Source organism: Lolium perenne, chromosome 6, assembly GCF_019359855.2.
Source record: "Lolium perenne isolate Kyuss_39 chromosome 6, Kyuss_2.0, whole genome shotgun sequence".
Lineage (NCBI taxonomy): Eukaryota > Viridiplantae > Streptophyta > Magnoliopsida > Poales > Poaceae > Lolium > Lolium perenne.
In genome coordinates, this window is record NC_067249.2 from 148,189,923 (window position 1) to 148,209,901 (window position 19,979).

At 49.2% G+C, this 19,979-nt stretch overlaps 1 protein-coding gene and 1 long non-coding RNA gene across 2 annotated transcripts; both read left to right on the plus strand.

Moving 5' to 3' along the window:
- The first annotated feature begins 16,617 nt into the window (after positions 1–16,617).
- Positions 16,618–17,490, plus strand: LOC127309517 (uncharacterized). Its single transcript, XR_007857195.2, has 4 exons — positions 16,618–16,795; positions 16,883–16,993; positions 17,082–17,151; positions 17,232–17,490. It is a non-coding gene; the product is annotated as an uncharacterized lncRNA (long non-coding RNA).
- A 788-nt stretch (positions 17,491–18,278) lies between these two features.
- On the plus strand, positions 18,279–19,334 carry LOC127310321 (putative cyclin-dependent kinase F-2). Its single transcript, XM_051341004.1, has one exon. It carries the CDS (start codon positions 18,279–18,281, stop codon positions 19,287–19,289), a length of 1,011 nt encoding a protein of 336 aa, XP_051196964.1. The 3' UTR covers positions 19,290–19,334.
- The last annotated feature ends 645 nt before the right edge of the window (positions 19,335–19,979 follow it).

Here is a 19,979-nt window from a genome sequence, read left to right on the forward strand (position 1 = left end):
AGTTTTGATACATTTATGTGGTAATAGACAATGCCCTCGCATTTGCAAGGGCCACTATGCTAGTTTTGAGAACTACCAAGGCAAGCTAATATTCTTGCAAAGTGCAAAGCCCTTTTAGGGCAAGGCACCATGAATCTTACCTTTTTCTACATAAGCCTATCCCAAGTTTATACATTACAAGTTTTTACTTGTTTTCTCAAGAAGTTACTTTTATAGTGAACTTTGGTCAAAGTACACGAGTTTACTAGAGTAGTGAAGTTATTCTCAATCAAGCAAAGCAAGATAGCACCCCTCATGAATTAGAGCTAGTGCTAATGAAATAAAACTTGACTACTCTAGATGGGAACAAGGTGAATTGAAATGAATTTGAAACCTTGGAATGATGATGCATTCCATTGAATGATTTTTGAAGGTGAATATGACTAAGAGAAGATAGTGATTTTTGATAAATATGATGTTGGTTTGAATGCGATACCTTTCCAATTAGTAAGTACCCCCACAATACCTGATTATGGGTAGGGCTTAACTGGAAGTTTATGCATCTTAGTATGGGTTCCCTCTGAACACACGTCATAGGGGTTACGCTTGAGGATGCCTCCGTTGTTGAGAAATAATGTGAAATTAAGGTGAATTGTACGGCCAAGCCCTGTGCAGTTCCCAGGTTGACAGTTGGTCTTCACTGGGAGGCCAAGGTCATGGGGAGAGGTGCTCATACTAGGATTTGTAAGTGAAAGGTTATGGTTGATGATCCGCGTACTGTGTTACGATGATTCGGGGTAATCCCGACGGATAAAATCAAATGTTGTGGCACAAGTGTGCAACCTCTGCAGAGTCTAAACCTATTCGAATAGCCGCGTCCACGGTTACGGACGATTGGAAAGGCCATACAGTTTCCGATGTCATATCTTTGAAAAATGATGTTGAAAGAAGATGGTGAAATGAATTGTGGTGGATTGAATTGAAATCACCACTTGAATGGTGGGAATGACACTAATGTTCCCATTTGAGTTAGTTAGCACTTGAATAAGCTTTTCTCAAATATTTGTGAACTAAAATTGGCTTTATGCAAATAAACTAGAGCTTAGCAAACCATACTAGCAATGTCTAGCACTTACATTAGTATTAGTTTGCGAGTACTTAAAGTACTCACGGCTTTTTCCCTGGCTATTCGAATGGCCAGAATATGAAGATGAACAAGGAGATGACCAGCAGGACGCCTACGACAACTAGGAGTCTTCCGACGTCAAGCGTTGGCCTGTGGACTAGAGAGTCCTTGTATCTTACGCTTCCGCTATGAACTTGTGTTTGTTCGTTGATCAATAGATCAACTATTCGTGTAATATGGATGATGTGATTCCAAGTTGTAAGACATTATGGTTTGTAATGAATGATGACTGTGATACTTAACTATTATGCCTCGCAACAACAATATTCCTGGGATTGCGATGTATGACATAATAGGCATTCGGACTTAAAAATCCGGGTGTTGACAAAAGGCCTCCGTTCGGAAGCGTTTGGAGGGAGGAGCCTGGCTCGAGCCGGCATCAGAAGCCGGAGCCTTGTTCTTCTGGCCCTAGGGCATGAGATTCTCCAGGAACTCTTGACCAGCCTCGGCCTGCAGAGGGGCCGCGTGCTCGTGGACCTGCGGGTTGGTGCTGGCTGAGGGAACATCTACAGAGGAACAATAACAGAAGAGTATGAGAGATCAGAAAGGAGAACTACCTCAAGCACGGTCAGATCGTCGGCGGAACCGGATGCTTCAGGAGGGGAGTTACCGAGGCGCGAGGAGTGCGTCCGGCCCATCTTCAGATCGGTCCAATGGATGTAGGGGTCCGGGTCTACCGCGTCAAGAGGGCGCTTCCGGCAAGGGCCTCGCCGATCCGCTTTGATGCGGGGGAAGCGGTCTTTGGCCTGGAACAAAAGAAAAGAAGGTTAGCCACAGCATAAAAGTTACCGATACAGCAACCCGGGTTACACAAACTCTTACTTCTTGAGTTGGAGGGTTAGTGGAGCTAAGAGGCCGGAAGCCCCACTCCCAGTCATCCGGCATGGCAGTCCGGCAGATCTGCCTAGCCTTGAGGACTATATCCTCCTTGCTGAGAGGGAGGCCGGTGATCTTCGTAGGATCGCCGGGACCGTACATCTCGCTCATCTTGTGAGCCCGGCGCTTAAGAGGAAGCACCCGACGTGAAATGAAGGTCTGGATGATGTCGTCAGAGCAGATGTTGGTGTCCTTCATCAGCTTCTCCGTGAAGCGTACTACCCGGTTTGTTTCGATGTGATTCGTCCCCGGATAGAAGCTTCAGTTGATTTTTCGGGGCGGCGCCGGATTGAAAGCCGGCAGATTAATGAGATTTGCGGCGCCGTCGTTCTTCACATAGAAGAAGGTCCCTTGCCATAACCGGCATGACTCGAGACCGGAGAATTTGAAGAAGGGGCTCCCTTGGCGGGAGCCGATGATACAAGACCCGCATTGTACGGGGGGTTTGGGTTTAGGAATTTCCTTTCCCTGAACGGAATTAATCCGAAGAGCAAAGAAGCGGGCAAACGTCTCACGAGTGGGACGAATGCCGATGTAAGCCTCCATGAAGGTGGCATAACAAGAAAGATAGAAAATGGCGTTGCCGGGAAGATGGTGAGGTTGGAGTTGGTAAAAATCAAGAAAACTCCGGAAAAAATCGGAAGCGGGAAGGCCAAAGCCACACTCAAAGTGAGCAAGAAAGACGACGTGCTCACCGGGTCGGAGTACCGGTTCAATCTCGTCGCCAGGAAGCCGGCAGGATACTCCTTCCGGTATCCTTCTGGACCGGTAAAGCCAGTCAATCTCATATTGGGTAACGTCGGAGCCTATCCAGGCTCCGCGTGTAATACCGGAAAGATCTACTCCGGAGGACCGGCTAGAGCTGCCGGCCTCTTGTTCGTTGCCGGCATCGGCGTCCATCCGGGCTATACCAGTAGTTAGCCCATCGGAAGAATCACTATGGTGGCTACTAGAGGATGACGCGGAGGAGGACTCTTCGCTAGACATAAGATTTGACCCGAAAAAACACAATCCCCACGATCTACCCTTGCGCGAAGATCTACGAGTAAGAGAAAAAGGAGAAGAAAAGAGGAAGTAAATATTCTACCGGCCCAAGATCTAGAAAGCAAGAAAAAGAGGGGCAAATGCGAGTCGAGCCTAACCTGAGGCAGCGGAGTTGCTGAGGAAGAAGATCCCCGGTGGAGCGAAGAGCTCACGGTGGCCGAAGAAGTCCGGCGACGGGGAGGCGGTGAAGAGCTTGGCGGAGCACGAATGGTGCGGCCGCAACACAAGCACTGCGAAGAACCTCCGCGCGACGAAGCTCAGCGAGGTTCGGCGGAGCAACGGCGGAAGTTCGCCGGGCAGCGAAGCTCGGGCGGCGGACGGAAGCGGCGGAAGCGCGAGAGGGCGAAGAGCTCTGTGCGCGAGGAGATTGGGAATGCGGAGAAAGGAAGAAGAAGGAGCGGTTTCTCCTTATAAAGGAAGAGGAAGAAGTGGGCCGAAAACCGCTGGGCCGCGACGGTTCGCTCCGCGGGCCGCCACGTGGCGCAGCGATACACGCGCGGAAAACGGAAAGCCACAGGGAGGCCACACGGATCCGGAACGGCAGCCAGGATCCGGTGTGCACCAGTTATTGCGGGCGCAGAAGCCGAAGGGAAGTGACCCCTGACACTGGCGCGTCAGGTACAGTGCGCATGTCACTGACAGGCACTGTACCCAAGAAATTCTCGACTTCGCCGAGGAGAGGTTTAATGACTAAGATACCGGAGAGTAAGATACCGGAAAATACCTTGCAAAGAAAGAGAACGTGAGTCCGGGCAAAGATGTCGGATCCAAGCTAACCGCCGGAAAGATTAAACCGGTACCTTAAGATGTGAGAACCTGGCATGGTCTGTTGGATAGAACCCATCAGACTATACCAGCTTCGGGGACTAATGTTGGGGGGATGACCCCCGGTATGCCAAAGGCATGCCAAACCGGATGGTTTGAGCCATCGAGATACCGGTTTAATGTTTATACCGGAGCGCAAAGATAAGTGTTTGGCTAAGTAAAGCCAGGCCGGTATCCCCAAGAGGGGTATACCGGAACCAGATGAAGAAGACACCGGGCTACCGGTAAGAAGAGCATGTCGGCAAGACTGGTCAAAGACTCTCTTCAGAGCTAGAGGACAAGGATGAGCTAACCAAGTAGCTTTAAACGAAGCCCTGGCGCCAAAGAGGAAGATGACGCTGAAAGAAGCCGGACGGCGTCAGCTTCCCTGATTAAAGAAGACCCCGGCGTCATCTATGATTAAAGTTACTTTGTAAAGTAGTTTGTCCAGTCAAAGATGCCATCAGGGTTTCTTGCTCTGTAAGCCACCCTCTCCTCTATATAAGGAGAGGGGGCATAGCCCTTTGCGGGCACGATTAGACAGAGGCTACATTGCTACAAGACGATCAACCAGTAGAGGCTTACCCTGTTAGACGAAGAACCTTGTATCCAGAAACTTGTATCCTGTGGAGATCAATGAAGATAGTGATCTAGAGCAGAGTTCTTCCTTGTGTGTTTCTTCTTGTATCACTGCCTTTGGCTGAGTTCTTGAGGAAAGCATCCGGAAGTTCATCCCATCTAATCACAAACCCTTCCCAGAATCCTCTTGCGTCCATTCGGCCCCAACTTAAGTCATCCCATGGCATCTGCTCGTTCACCACGACGACATGCGTGCATGCACGCAACCATTAAAACAGTCATTCAACATCAGCAAGAGTACCAACACCAGTATGTCAGGGAATAACAACCGACTAGCTTTGTCATCGTCGATGGAGAGCCGAGAGTACGAATCACCATTGTCGAGGACGTATCAGCCGGCAAAAACTGCAAGGATAATCCTCCTCGCGGCAACAACGACAAAAGATCCAAAATCGATCTACCGAAGCAAGATCTGAAGGCACATACCTAGAAAAAGGTAATCGTTTAACACCACCATTGACGCCGGGAAGAAGATCTCGTCACCGAACGAAAGGCTGAAGATCACTTATTGCAGACGATGTCATCTCCATTGAGCGGAAACCAACAAGAAGGCGACCACCAAAATCCTACATAATCTAATGAAAACAATACTTTTATTGAAAACTCCACACATAGATCGGGTTTTCCACTCCTCCCGATGTCGACGAAACCGACCGGAGGAGAGGGAACCGATCTATGGAGGAGGATTAACTAGAGGCAGCTAGGGTCACCGTTGACAGACTCCTTGTCAAAGACGTACGTGAATTCAATTCGGACTTACATCTTTCCACCTCCAAGACGTATGTGTGCGTCCGTGTTGAATACAACTTGAATCCGGTTCGGACTTGCATGTGGCAAAACGTGTGCCCGCTTTGAAACTAAGCAAACTAGTAGTCTACTGTCTACGGAGGGACAACTCATTTTAATCTACTACAGTACTAGTAATATCTTACCTCATATCTGAAATTCGTCTCTAAAATTCTGGAAAATTTGAAGAAAAAAAAAACCCACGCAACCTTGACTTTCATCCAATGGTACGCAGTCCTCACTAGTAGAAAACCTCACATCCATCTAAGCCATTGGTACCGGTTCCCTTACGAACCGGTACCAATGGGGCCATTTGTACCGGTTTGAGGGCTCAGGTGGGCGAGGGGCTTTCGTACCGGTTTGGGAGGGGCTTTCGTACCGGTTCGTGTTAGGAACCGGTACGAAAGGTCTTCGGCCAAAATTCAGACGCGTGGTGGGGCCCGGGCTGGACCTTTGGTACCGGTTCGTAACACGAACCGGTACCAAAGGGTACCCAGCCATATCAAAATCGCCCAGCTCGTCCCGAGCCCCCTGCTGGCTCTCATTTTTCTCATCTTCCTCACACTCTAAATTTTTCTCCACCTCTCACACACTCCAATAATCTTTATTTTTCTCCACCATTTTAACAAGATTAACGGCATACATCTATCCAAGGGTTAGCAATATCATCCTTCCTTCCGGCGTTCCTAATTTAGCTCAGTTCTTTGGTAGTTTTAACTCGTACTATTTTTGTAGTGCAATCAAGGTGTTCGATGAAATGCCTAAGTTAGTGATTTTATTTTTTTATATGCAATTTGAGCTGAAATTATGGTATGTTTTGTAGGTTTTAATTAGTATCATCCCCGTCCTCACCGCCGTCGATCGCTAGCGTCGTCCCCTAGCCGGCACGGTACCACCTCGGTGAGCCCCTCTTGTTTTTTATAAAAATAACTTAGTTTTATGTGATGAACTTGAATATTAATTAAGTTGGTCACTCATATATCCATGATGTTGTGTACTTAATGATTTTTGATATACATATAAAATGCAGATGAGTCGACAATGGATGTACGGTGACCGGTGCCATCCCGAGTTCATTACTGGCATGCATTATTTTCTCAACGTGGCTGAGGCAAACAGGCAGTCGAATGGTTTCATGTATTGTCCATGTAGTTCCTGTAAGAATATGAAGGATTACTCTACCTCGAAGACCCTTCACGTCCACCTGCTGGAGAATGGTTTCATGCCCAGCTATAATTGTTGGACCAAGCACGGAGAAAGAGGAGTTATATTGGAAGACAACGAAGAAGAAGAGGATAGTGACAACTATCCCAGCTTATTCACTGAAGACGGTGGTAGTAGAATGGGGGAAGATGAAGCTGAAGAAGAGCTCATTTTCGATGAGCCGATTTTTGATGACCCGGATGACGATTTGGGTCGGGCCATTCTTGATGCGAAGATGAACTGCGGAAATGAAAAGGAGAGGTTGAAGTTGGAGAAAATGTTAGAGGATCACAACAAACTGTTGTACCCAAATTGCGAAAATGGTCAGAAAAAGCTGGGTACCACGCTGGAATTGCTGCAGTGGAAGGCAGAGAATGGTACTGCGGACAAGGGATTTGACAAGTTGCTGAAAATAATAAAGAAGATGCTTCCAGGGGAGAACGTGTTGCCCTCTAGCACGTACGAAGCAAAGAAGGTTGTCTGCCCTCTAGGATTAGAGGTGCAAAAGATACATGCATGCATCAATGACTGCATCCTCTACCGCGGGGAGTACGAGAATTTGAATGCATGCCCGGTATGTAGTGCATTGAGGTATAAGATCAGGCGAGATGACCCCGGCGATGTTGAGGGTGAGTCCACCCCAAGAGGGTTCCTGCGAAGGTGATGTGGTATGCTCCTATAATACCACGGTTGAAACGTTTGTTCCAGAACAAAGAGCATGCCAAGTTGTTGCGATGGCACAAAGAGGACCGTAAGAAAGATGTGATGCTGAGACACCCCGCTGACGGGTCGCAGTGGAGAAAAATCGACAGAGAGTTCAAGTCATTTTCAGATGACGCAAGGAACTTAAGATTTGGTCTAAGTACAGATGGCTTTAATCCTTTCGGGGAGCAGAGCTCCAGTCATAGCACCTGGCCAGTGACTCTATGTATCTATAACCTTCCTCCTTGGTTGTGCATGAAGCGGAAGTTCATTATGATGCCAGTGCTCATCCAGGGCCCGAAGCAACCCGGCAACGACATTGATGTGTACCTGAGGCCATTGGTTGAAGAACTTTTAGAGTTGTGGCGTGACGAAGGTGTACCTGTGTGGGATGAGCACGAACAAAAGGAATTTAACCTACGAGCGTTGTTATTTGTAACCATCAATGATTGGCCTGCTCTTGGTAACATTTCAGGGCAGTCAAACAAGGGATACAATGCATGCACACACTGTTTAGGTGAGACTGATAGTATTTATTTGGGAAACAAGAATGTGTACCTGGGGCATCGTCGATTTCTTCCAAAACAACATCACGTAAGAAAGAGAGGAAAGCATTTCGGAGGTGAGGCAGATAACCGAACCAAGCCTACCCGCCCTAATGGGGAAGTTATATATGATATGGTCAAGGATTTAGAAGTGATCTTTGGAAAGGGTCCCGGCGGACAATCTGTTCCGCATGATGTTGACGGACACGTACCCATGTGGAAGAAGAAGTCGATATTTTGGGAGCTACCCTACTGGAAATTCTTAGAGGTTCACTCTGCAATCGACGTGATGCACGTGACGAAAAATCTTTGCGTGAACCTGCTAAACTTCTTGGGCGTGTATGGGAAGACAAAAGATACACCGGATGCACGGCAGGACCAGCAAAGTATCCACGAAGGAAACAACCTGAATCCAGAGAAGTATCAAGGTCCTGCCAGCTATGCTCTTACCAAAGAGGAGAAGGAGATCTTTTTGAAGTCCTGAGTAGCATCAAGGTCCCGTCGGCTTCTCGTCGAATATAAAGGGAATAATAAACATGTCGGAGAAAAAGTTTCAAAACCTAAAGTCTCATGACTGCCACGTGATTATGACACAATTACTTCCGGTTGCATTGAGGGGGCTTCGCCGGAAAATGTTCGAGTACCCATTGTGAAGCTATGTGCGTTCCTCAATGCAATTTCTCAGAAGGTGATCAATCCACTTACTCTACAAAATTTACGAAGGATGTGGTCCAATGTCTAGTCAGCTTCGAGTTGGTGTTCCCACCATCCTTCTTCAATATTATGACACATCTCCTAGTTCACCTGGTCGAAGAGATTGGCGTTCTCGGTCCTGTATTTCTACACAACATGTTCCCCTTTGAGAGATTCATGGGAGTCTTAAAGAAGTACGTTCATAACCGTGCTAGGCCAGAAGGAAGCATCTCCAAGGGCTATGGAACAGAGGAGGTCATTGAGTTTTGTGTTGACTTTATTCCTGACCTTAAGCCGATCGGTGTTCCTGAATCGCGCTATGAGGGGAGACTGCGTGGAAAAGGCACGCTAGGAAAGAAATCAGCAACGTGTATGGACGGACATTCTTTCACTCAAGCACACTACACAGTTCTACTTAATTCCATCTTGGTGGCTCCGTACAAAGAGGAACACAAGGAGATCTTACGCTCTAAATACCCGGAGCAACGTGAAGATTGGATTGATGGAGAACACATGAAGACTTTCGGCGGTTGGTTGCAAACACGTCTCATGAATGTCACCGATGACGAGCAGCTGTACTTGTTGGCCAAGCAACCATCTTCTACTATATCGACTTTTCAAGGGTACGAGATTAATGGGAACACATTTTACACTTTCGCCCAAGACAAAAAGAGCACCAACCAAAACAGTGGTGTCTGCTTTGATGCAGAAGATGGCAATGGGAACAAGGTCACATATTATGGGTACATAGAGGAGATATGGGAACTTGACTATGGACCTAATTTCAAGGTCCCTTTGTTCCGGTGTAAATGGTTCAACCTGAAAGACGGGTACAGGTAGACCCGCAGTACGGAATGACTACGGTGGATTTCAAGAATCTTGGGTACGACACCGAACCATTCGTCCTAGCCAGCTGAAGTGGCTCAGGTTTTTTATGTGAAGGATATGTCTAGCAAACCGAAAAAAAGGAAAGAAAGGCAAGAGGACACATCATACGATGAGCCAAAGCGGCACATAGTTCTTTCAGGAAAAAGAAACATCGTGGGAGTAGAGGACAAGACAGACATGTCAGAAGATTATAATAAGTTTGACGATATTCCACCCTTCAAGGTAAAAATTGACCCAAGCATCATCTTAAACAATGAAGATTGTCCATGGTTGCGTCGCAGTAAGAAGAAAGGGAAACGAGCGAAGAAAACTCAGAAGACTAGGTAGCTACATATAGGGATCATAACTTGTGTATCTCAATATGGAAATCACTTTTGTGTAATGATGTTACTGTATGTAAGATATTAACAATGGAGATGGTTGGCTTGTTTTACTAGTTAAGTCACGCGGGCTTGCAGGGAAATTTTTCCGAGGCGGAACTTCCGAATATGCCATATATAGGGCATGTGCACCAAGGGCATATTCGAGAAGTTCCGCCACGGGAGATTTCCCAACCCTTTCCGCAACATTGTTAGAGGAGATGGAGTCTTCCACGGGCTTGCAGGAAAAAAATTCCGAGGCGGAACTTCCGAATATGCCATATATAGGGCATGTGCACCAAGGGCATATTCGAGAAGTTCCGCCACGGGAGATTTCCCAACCCTTTCCGCAACATTGTTAGAGGAGATGGAGTCTTCCACGGGCTTGCAGGTAAATTTTTCCGAGGCGGAACTTCCGAAGATGCCATAGGGCGTGTGCACCAAGGGCATCTTCGACAAGTTCCGCCACGGGAGATTTCCCAACCCTTTCCCCAACATTTGTTAGAGGAGATGGAGTCTTCCACGGGCTTGCAGGGAAATTTTTCCGAGGCGGAACTTCCGAAGATGCCATAGGGCGTGTGCACCAAGGGCATCTTCGACAAGTTCCGCCACGGGAGATTTCCCAACCCTTTCCTCCATCCATGGTGATGAAACTCTCCATCCATGTTGGCTTGTTGAGCTGCTTCCCATGGTGTATCGATGCTCCTTTTATAGGCCTAGCCTCCTTATCCTCGCCGACAGCTTTAGTACCGGTTGTAGACACGAACCGGTACTAAAGGTTACCCACGCGTCCTTATCCCACCGACAGAGCGTCGTGCGCTACATACTTTATCTCATCGAGCAGGGCGTCCTTATCCTGCCGACAGCTTTAGTACCGGTTGCACCCACCAACCGGTACTAAAGGTTACCCACGCGTCCTTATCCTGCCGACAGCTTTAGTACCGGTTGCACCCACCAACCGGTACTAAAGGTTACCCACGCGTCCTTATCCCACCGACAGGGCGTCGTGCGCTACATACTTTATCTCATCGAGCAGGGCGTCCTTATCCCGCCGACAGCTTTAGTACCGGTTGCACCCACCAACCGGTACTAAAGGTTACCCACGCGTCCTTATCCTGCCGACAGCTTTAGTACCGGTTGCACCCACCAACCGGTACTAAAGGTTTGCCTCGATCTGTCTTCCCGCCTATTTTCTTCCCGCGCTTTCCACCGGTTCCCGCCTCTGTCTTCCCGCCATTTTTTCACTATATATATGTAGGCTTGGCCACCATTTACATATCACATCTAGACTCATATCTGCAAACCTCATCATTCTCTCCCATGGCTTCCATCGCATCTCTAACCCCCCGGGAGGCGGAGGCGCTTTGCGCCTCGAACTACCCCTGCCCGCCGGGCTACCGCGTCCCGACCGGCTGGTTGCTAAGCTGTCGGAGGCGCACCGGTCCCTCCAGTCCCTCTAGGTGTGGCGCGCGAGATGGCCATCACGAACCACTACTACTTCGAGCTCACGCCAGAGCAGCGGAGGAATCCCCAGTGGCATCCCGACTACAGCCCGACTTGGGAAAGCTTCTTCATCAATCGGCGTGAGAGGGCGCTTGCCAGGCACGAGGAGGGCGGCCCGCCTCCTCCGAACTTCAACGAGGCCGGCCGTCGGCTGTGGTGGCGCGGCCGGACTCTCCAGGGCGTCATGGCCTACCGTGGCCCCCGCCTGCGCTACCCTCAGTCCCAGCCCACGCGTGCTCACCCGCCGACGTTCGAGTACCGCGACCCCGATGCCAGCGACGATGATGACGGCGACTACGACGACTACAGTGGCGAGTACTACAGGGCTAGGCAGGAGTATGACTGAATGACTCCCCAGTAGAATTTGGTCATGTATCTTTAATTTTCAGTTAAGCTATGTACTTTTAATTCGAGTTCAATCGTAATAAAATTTCATTCCCGCCCTTTCTTTTCCCGCGCGGCGTCGTGGCCGGAAAGTTTGCCGCGCGACGTCGGGGCGGGAAAGTTTCCGGTGCGGACGGCGTCGTGGCGAGAGTAAAGAAAAGAAATAGAATAGAGAAAAGAAATAGAAAAGAAATAGAAAAGAAAAACAAAAGCAATAGAAAAAATAAATAGAAAAGAAAAAAACATAAAAGAAAAGAAAGAAGAAACAGAAAACAAAATAAATAGAAAAGAAATATAAAAGAAAAGAAACACAAAAGAAAGGGGAACGAAAATGAAAAGAAAAGAAATAGAAAATGAAAAGAAATAGAAAATGAAAAGAAATAGAAAATGAGAAGAAAAGAAAAGAAACACAAAATAAAAGGAAAAAGAAACAGAAAAGAAAGAAGAAAACAGTAAAAGAAAAAAGAAACAGCAAAAGAAAAGAAAACAGTAAAAGAAAAAAGAAAACAAAAAAAAACCCTTTAGTACCGGTTGGTACCACCAACCGGTACGAAAGGTCTTTCGTACCGGTTGGTACCACCAACCGGTACGAAAGGCCCATCCCCCTGTTTTACACTTAGCCGCGCGCGACGAAGTCCCCAAAGCCCTTCTCCCGCCGCGCGACGCACAAAGCAGAGAGCCGCCGCGACGCACCCACGCTGCCGACGCCGCCGACGCAACCACGCCGCCGCCGACGCAGCCGCCGCCGACGCACCCGCCGCCCGCCGCCGACGCAGCCGCCGCCGCCCGCAGGTAACCTCCCCGGCCCTCTCCTCCTTCTTTCCCTCCCTTTCTCCTCACGCCGTCGCCTCGCACGGTGGCGGAGCTCGTCGCCGCGGCCACCTCGCCTCCGCACGCCGCGGCCACCTCGCCTCCGCACGCCGCGGCCACCTCGCCTCCGCGCGCCGCGGCCACCTCGACGGCGCCTGCAGCCTAGCTCGCCTCCGCACGCCGCTCCCCACCTCCCACGCCAGGGCCGGCCAGGTGTTTGACAAAATGCCGCCGCCCGCCTTCGCGTACGGGGACGCCGCCTACAAGGCCGTCGCCGCCGGCCGCCGACACGCGTGCGCGGTGGACGCCATGGGCGGGCTCGTGTGCTGGGGCAACGGCAACCCGGACGTCCTCCGGGAGGAGCTGCCGGCCGACATGACGGCCATGGCGCTCGGCCACAACACCACGTGCATCCGTCATGACCAGCGGCCAATGCGACGTCGTCTCCGGCTCAGGGGCGCTCTGCGGCACCGGCGGCGGGGTTAGCGGCGTAGAGCTCGCCGTGTGCCAGCCTTGCACTATAGCCAATGCTCTTCCAAAATTTTGGTAGATTAGTGCCTGTGTTTGGTTTGCAACCAAACTGACTTGACATGCATTCACAACTTAAATTTCCTAGTTCTTGATTTTGTTCCAATTCAATCAATACAAATGATAATGAAGTGCTTTTTAAGAAGTCTGTCAAGAAAAAAAAATCATGAGCCAGGATAATCCTAAGTGACTAGTGCAGTTCGAACTTTGAAGTAGCTAGCTGCTCCCCTGCGAGCCGAGGAATCAGTACGTGAGCACCTAAAGATAAAGGACATGTTTTTTTTTTCTAATAGCTTTTTTATGGGACGTTTCCTACTAGTTAGCAGAATGCTGCCTTAAAAAAACACGGTCGATCGCTGTTGCGTGCTGAACTGTAGCAAGAGAAAAAGGTACTAATCACATGGGACCCAACAAGAGAAGCGGGCGGACGGGGCAGCCAATATATTGGCGGAGGATTTCCGCGCCCTGAGCTCGCCCTCGCGCGGGCAAAAATAACACGGGCAGGCAGCGGCACACTTTGGCGAGCCAATTCGTGGGCGTCAGTCCAAATGGTGACCAAACTTTGTGGGCTTGCCAATTATTTGGTATGGTACTCATTGGCGATAAACCAAACACACCCATGATGCCATTGCATTATCACAAATAAATGAATGGAAAATGGGCAAATCGCAAACGATTAGCAATATGATGCCATTGCATTATCACTAGGTGTTCCGGCACTCTATGGTTTCGCTATTAATCGGTTTACATAGAGAGAAGAGCGAGAGGAGGAGCGCCGAGTGTTAGGGTTAGGGTCCGTAGCGGTGCCGAGTCTGTGGCAGTGCCGCCGCGACATAGAGAGAAGAGCGAGAGGACGAGCGCCGAGTGTTAGGGTTAGGGTCTGTAGCGGTGCCGAGTCCGTGGCGGTGCCGCCGCGACATAGAGAGAAGAGCGAGAGGAGGAGGGGGAACACCGTGTCCGTGGCCGTGGCGGTCCGTTAGGGTTTTTGCTTTCTTCATTTCAATTGTTATCCATTTAGCAATCTGTTATATGATCATTACATGATGAATGAAATACAATTGCTTTCTTAATTTTGCAGTGACATTGAGGTATGGAGGACGGCACCTTCGTCCGAGATGAGGAGGGGGAAGAAGCGGTGCAGCGATTGATCTATGAGAGTGCCCGTGGTCCGGAACCCGACGATGGAGATGACAACGAGTACGCCGACTTTCTGAATGATTTTGGCGAGGGACTTGAGTCTGAACAAGTTAGAAAAGACAATGAAGTGTCCATCACAAACTCCGGCGAGGTGTATATCTATGTATCAATTAGTCTGTGTTCATCCCTAGATGCATTCATTTATTTGTATTGCACTTATTAACGAATAATTTTTTCTTTTAGCCTTCTGGATCATCGAGCAAGTCTGTTAGAACAAAACGAGGCCCGACGCGGGTGCTAAAGGGCGAGGGCAGGTTAGCCCTCACGGCATTCAAGGCTAATGGTGAACCAAGGAGCCCAAGGAGTTTTGCCGCAAATTTACAAGTCAATCCGGAGTTATTGTTAGGGACCATGTACCGATCAGCATTCAAGAGTGGCATAAGCCGAAGAACCCGGAGAGTGGTGCTACTTATGTCAACGACAGCATGAAAAAATTTCTTTGGGAAACGCTACTGACAAAGTTCAGCCTACCGGAAGACATGACGGAAGGCCAGAAGGATAAAGTCAAGGAATGGACATGGAAGAAGATGGCCATACAATTCCAGAGCTTCAAGAAAAATTTATGGGACAAATATAAGAATGAAGATCCAGTATTCGATGATAATACCGAAAATCTAGTGAAGATAAAAGATCATGGGCCGCATTTAAGGAGTATAAGAAATCGTCTAAGTTTGTGTCCCGATCGAAGAAAAATACCGAAAATGCTGCAAAGAAGAAACTTCCGCATCATTTGGGGTCAGGTGGCTACAAGAGTGCCATTCCGAAGTGGACAGCGTTTGAGAATAAACTGATGGATCATGGAATCACTCCACGAGACATGGGACTGGCCCGAACGGTCCAAGTTCTCGTTGTTCGCTTCATGGGGCAGGGTTGGACCCAAAGACAGGGTTGATCGTTGCGAAGGGAAAATGGAAGGAAAAAATTGAGGCAATTGTACCGAAGCTTGTAGATGCAATTGAAAAGGTCGAGAAAGGGAGAGTACATTCCCGATCGAGAGAATGACGAGCTGACACTCGCCTGGGAACCCCGAACATGTTGGACGGGTACGAGCTCGCCCAGGTCTCACCATGAAGGAAGCGTGGCCGGACAGCGCTGACACTTATAGAAGCCGTTCGCGAAAGAAGAAGAAGGACGCCGACATTGTAACGGAGTTGTTATCTAGGGTGGAGGCTCTTGAGAGAAATCAGAGGGCACCTGATCAGCCGCTGTTTCTACAGGATCCACAAGCCGATGCTGCCCCATCTCAGCGAAGAAGAATTGTAGGTTCCTCGCATCTTGACGGATTTTGATGTAGCTACCCCGTGGATTATGTCACGGAGAAGACAGATTGCGAGCTACATATGTTAATCAGGACCGCGTACGTTAAGGTGGCGGTCGGCTATGTGTACCCAAGTGAAGATGGAGCAATGCACCATCATATGCCCATTCCACCTGGTTGTGTTCGTGTCGGGGTGGATGAAGTTGTTTCGGGTTTGAAAAAGTGGAGCTTGATATTCCTAGAGGTGAAGATGAGAGGACAGTGGGCGATGTCAAGCACGGTTTCGCCCTATGGCCGAAGAAGTACGTCGTCCTTTTGCAAAGGCCACCGACTCCTACACATGAGCAGCAAATGCCATCGACTCCTCCTGGTGGCAGTCCTGGTGAGCAGCCAAGTCCACACCTACCTGAGAGGGACCCCAGCGTGAGTCCACCATCTCGAGATCCTCCGCGCGTAAGACAGCGTCCGTTAAGCGGAACGGTACGCCGCCTAGGAAGAAAGCTAGAAAGGAGAAACAACTGCCGCCTCCTGAGAAGTTACCTTGGGAAAAAACTCCAGAGGAAAACGCGGAGGCCGTTAAGGCCGAGGTGAAGAAATTTTTTGCACCGAAAGTGCCAGAGATACCTTTCGAGAAGACACTAGATCGGGAGAAAGTTGTGCGTACCGTTGACAATCTATATGACCCTGTACCATCGCCGCCATCTGACTATGCGCGTTCTATTGAAAGGTCGTATGACAAGATGATCGAGGCGACAAAACCCGTTAAATCGGGTATCAGGGAGATAAAAGGGATACACAGTGTCTACCAGCTCGGACAACAACCCGTTCAATCGGTCGCCCCTCTCAAGGTGTTTGACGGGAAGACCGTTCAAAGTTCTCGACAAGACGCAACTGATTACGCCTTAGCTGAACGAGCATATCAGTTTGTTCAAGGGAAAGATTTGGTCGAGAATCTCAGGAAGGTACCAACATGTATGCGTAACTTGCATTCGTGGTACCTTAAGGCCTCAAAGGAAGGGATCGAGACTATCATGGTGCGAGTTAGGGAAGAGCACTACTTCCAGAGTACTTGTGTGAACGTTGACTTCGCCGAACTCTTTCAGTTATACAATCTCCGGGCCCTCGACAAATCAATCATCGATTGCTATTGTCTGTAAGTGATTTATTTATTTAATTTGAGAAGTCGTTCATTGTCTGCAGATTATAATCTTTTGTGCGCTATATTATGCAGATCGAAGATGCTCGAATGCAAAAGGGACGATATCACAGACATTGGGTTCATTGACCCGAACACAATGCATGTCAAAACCATAGATGATCCCCTCTATAACAAGGATACACCGCAGACTTTGCTAAGGTTTTTGAAGCGACAACGTGACAAAAAGCTAATACTTTGGCCTTACAACTTCGAGTGAGTCTTACTGTCTTATAACACATTATATTTTGCTCACCGTATGTCAAAATTTTAACTAATGACTACATATTGAAACGTGCGTAGGTTTCACTTTATTCTTCTCGTCATCAATTTGGAAATTGGAGAAGTTGAAGTCTTGGACTCACTAACCAAAGAAAAGGATCTATACGTGTCTTGTTTTTTAATGCTCAGAAGGTAATTTGAATTCTTATCGGTTTGTTTCGTTAATTTCCTGCTTTGAACTAATTGATGACTCTTTTATGCATTTTCTTTTGTCGAGCAGCGTATGGCAAACTTTCATCAAGGAAGATACGTCCCGTGAATGGCCACCGAAGCTGCGATGGCGTGCGAAAGTAAGTAGTACTACCTAGGTCCACACACCTTTCAATTATCATACTTGACTATTGTTTGATTGAATTATATTCTTGTAAAGAAATGCCCGCAACAACCTCCGGGGACCGATCTCTGTGGATTCTTCGTTTGCGAGTTCATCCGCAGAATTGTCAACGAGAGAACGAATAATGAGAGAAATAAAGAGGTACAAAAACAATCTTCACAAATTTGTTTTGTTATCATAAGTTGTGCCGAGTTTCAGTAATAGTTGTTTCATGTATTCATTTGTATCTTATTCTTTTATAGTTGGCAAGAAAGCGGAACAAGCTCTCAATCGATGACCGCTTCATAGCAATAGGCGAGGAATTGGCGGGATTTTTCCTTCGGGACGTCATACCACCACTCGCAGAGCACCACAATGAATGAAGATGTACATGTTACATATATCGTTGACTCGAAGAGTACCACTATGCTACATGTAATAGACATATATAGAGTACGCCTCGGAGAGCACCACTATGCATGAAGATCGATCTTCATGCATAGTGCTACTTAATTTGCGATCTCATGCAATAACATGTGTGTTATATTATATGCACCAACTTGCTATGCATCATCTTGATCTTCATGTACTACCTAAACCCAAACGCGTTTCTGGTGCATCGACGCGATATGAATCAAACCGATATCCCTAAACCTCTCCAAAACCCTAAAAAGCCAATTCTCTGCCGCGGCAGAGATTTGGGAAAATTCCCTGCCGCGGGGGGAACCTTTGGTACCGGTTCGTATTACCAACCGGTACCAAAGATCCTCAGCCCTGAGCTCTCCTGGTGGCCCACGTGGAGGCCCGTTTTATACCGGTTCGTAAGCAACCGGTACGAAAGGGGGGGGGCTTTAGTGCCGAATAATTTGTACCGGTTGCAAAACCGGTACGAATGGCCCTCTGGAACCGGTATAGATGACCGTTTTTCTACTAGTGCCTAGTCCTCCTAGTCCTAGTTGTAATCGGACACGGAATATATGGCAATCTAGGAGTAGCAGCCTGTAAGGGACTGTTATAGTCGGCAACTAGTTATAAAAGCTAGGCCTAAACCTCCTTGATCGATCATACGCACTCCTACCTGGAGTAGCAAAAAGAAGAAAGAAGATGGGATGGTCTTCGGCACCGCGTCGACGCTCGCCTGCCCTAGACGATGTCTCCACCGCCACACCAGAGCTGAGCAAGAACTCCGTCGCAGGAAGCCGCTTCCACCAGCTCCAGCTGCTCGGCGCCGGAACGTTCGGGGTCGTCTACCGCGCGCGGGACCGCCGCACAGGCGAGATCGTGGCCATCAAATGCCTCCGCGCGAACTCCTCGACCGGCCACTACTTCTCCGCCTTCGCTAGCGAGGTCAGCGCCCTCGAGAAGTGCAGCGGCCACCCGTCCATCGTGCAGCCGCGCGCCTCCGGCCTCCTCGGCGGCGAGGCCTTCCTCGCCATGGAGTTCGTGGGACGAACACTCAAGCACGTCATCAAGCATGATCGCTTCAGGAGGAGACACACGGAGCTGGAGGTCCGCCTGTTCATGAGGCAACTCCTCGCCGGCGTTAGGCGGATGAACCGCCTCCGGCTCATGCACCGGGACCTCAAGCCGGAGAACGTGCTCGTCGACGCCCGTGGAAGCCTCAAGATATGCGATCTAGGGCTGTCGTGCAGCATGGCCGACGGCCCGCCCTACTCCAACCCCATCGGGACACCAGGATACCACGCGCCGGAGATCATCCTCGGGGCCACGGACTACGACGAGCGGGTCGACTCCTGGGCTCTCGGCGTTATGATGGCCGAGCTCCTTGCTGGGAAGCACCCGTTCCATGGGAGCTCGGACGCCGACCACCTCAGCGAGATGTTAGACCTTCTTGGCACGGCAGACATCAAGGAGTGGTCAGGTTACGAAGGCCGGCGGCTGCCCGGTGGAAGCCAATCAGAAAGCTTTCTACGCATCAAGTTCCCCCCTCCAGCGGAGGGCATGAGGATCAGAGGACCGCCGGCGCTCTCGGATGCCGGTTTCGAGGTCTTGAGCGGCCTTCTGCGATGCAACCCGGACAAGAGGCTCACGGCGGCTCAAGCGCTCCAGCATCGGTGGTTCAAGGAGGCCACCTCTACCATTACAAGGAGATGATCGAGTAATTAATAGTGCACAATGTATTGCTGCCTGCCTGCCTGCAGTAAATCACTAGTAGAAAACCCTTATAGGCGGAGCTTAGTTCTGTGGCGCACCACGGAAAATGCGCCACAGAAATTTATTTTGTGGCGCACCAGGAAAGGTGCGCCACAGAAATAGCTTAATTTTGTGGCGCACTGGCGAACTGTGCGCCACAAAAACTTGGTGGGCCCCACAACCTGTCACCCCCAATCATTGGTTTTACTATTTCTATGGCGCACGTACCACAGTGCGCCACAAAAATAAGATATTCTGTGGCGCACGGCCACGGTGCGCCACAAAAATAAGCTATTCTGTGGCGCAGTTTTCCTGGTGTGCCAAAGAAATAATGTATTCTGTGGCGCATTGTTCTCGGTGCGCCACAGAATTAGCGACCCAGATCTACAAAAGTGAGCCAACCTTCCACCTACCACACTACACAAGCCATTCTTCTTCCTCCATCTAGCTCGTCCCCCCCTTCTCTCTCATACCATTTTGACTCTACTTTTCACTTGCTTGGGTATTTCTTGCACTTACTTTGGTTGATACTTAATTGGAGTTGAGGAGAAGGCTCTCCATACTCTCTCCTCCTCTCGAACTCATCGATCGCGGTCTCGTCTCGGTATCGAATCTAGAAGGTGAGTAGTTGGAGGAGACATACATATGCTT

What these genes read in the sequence shown, in the direction of transcription:
- LOC127310321 (XM_051341004.1), top strand. Translation starts at nt 18,279, where the DNA reads ATGGGATGGTCTTCGGCACCGCGTCGACGCTCGCCTGCCCTAGACGAT.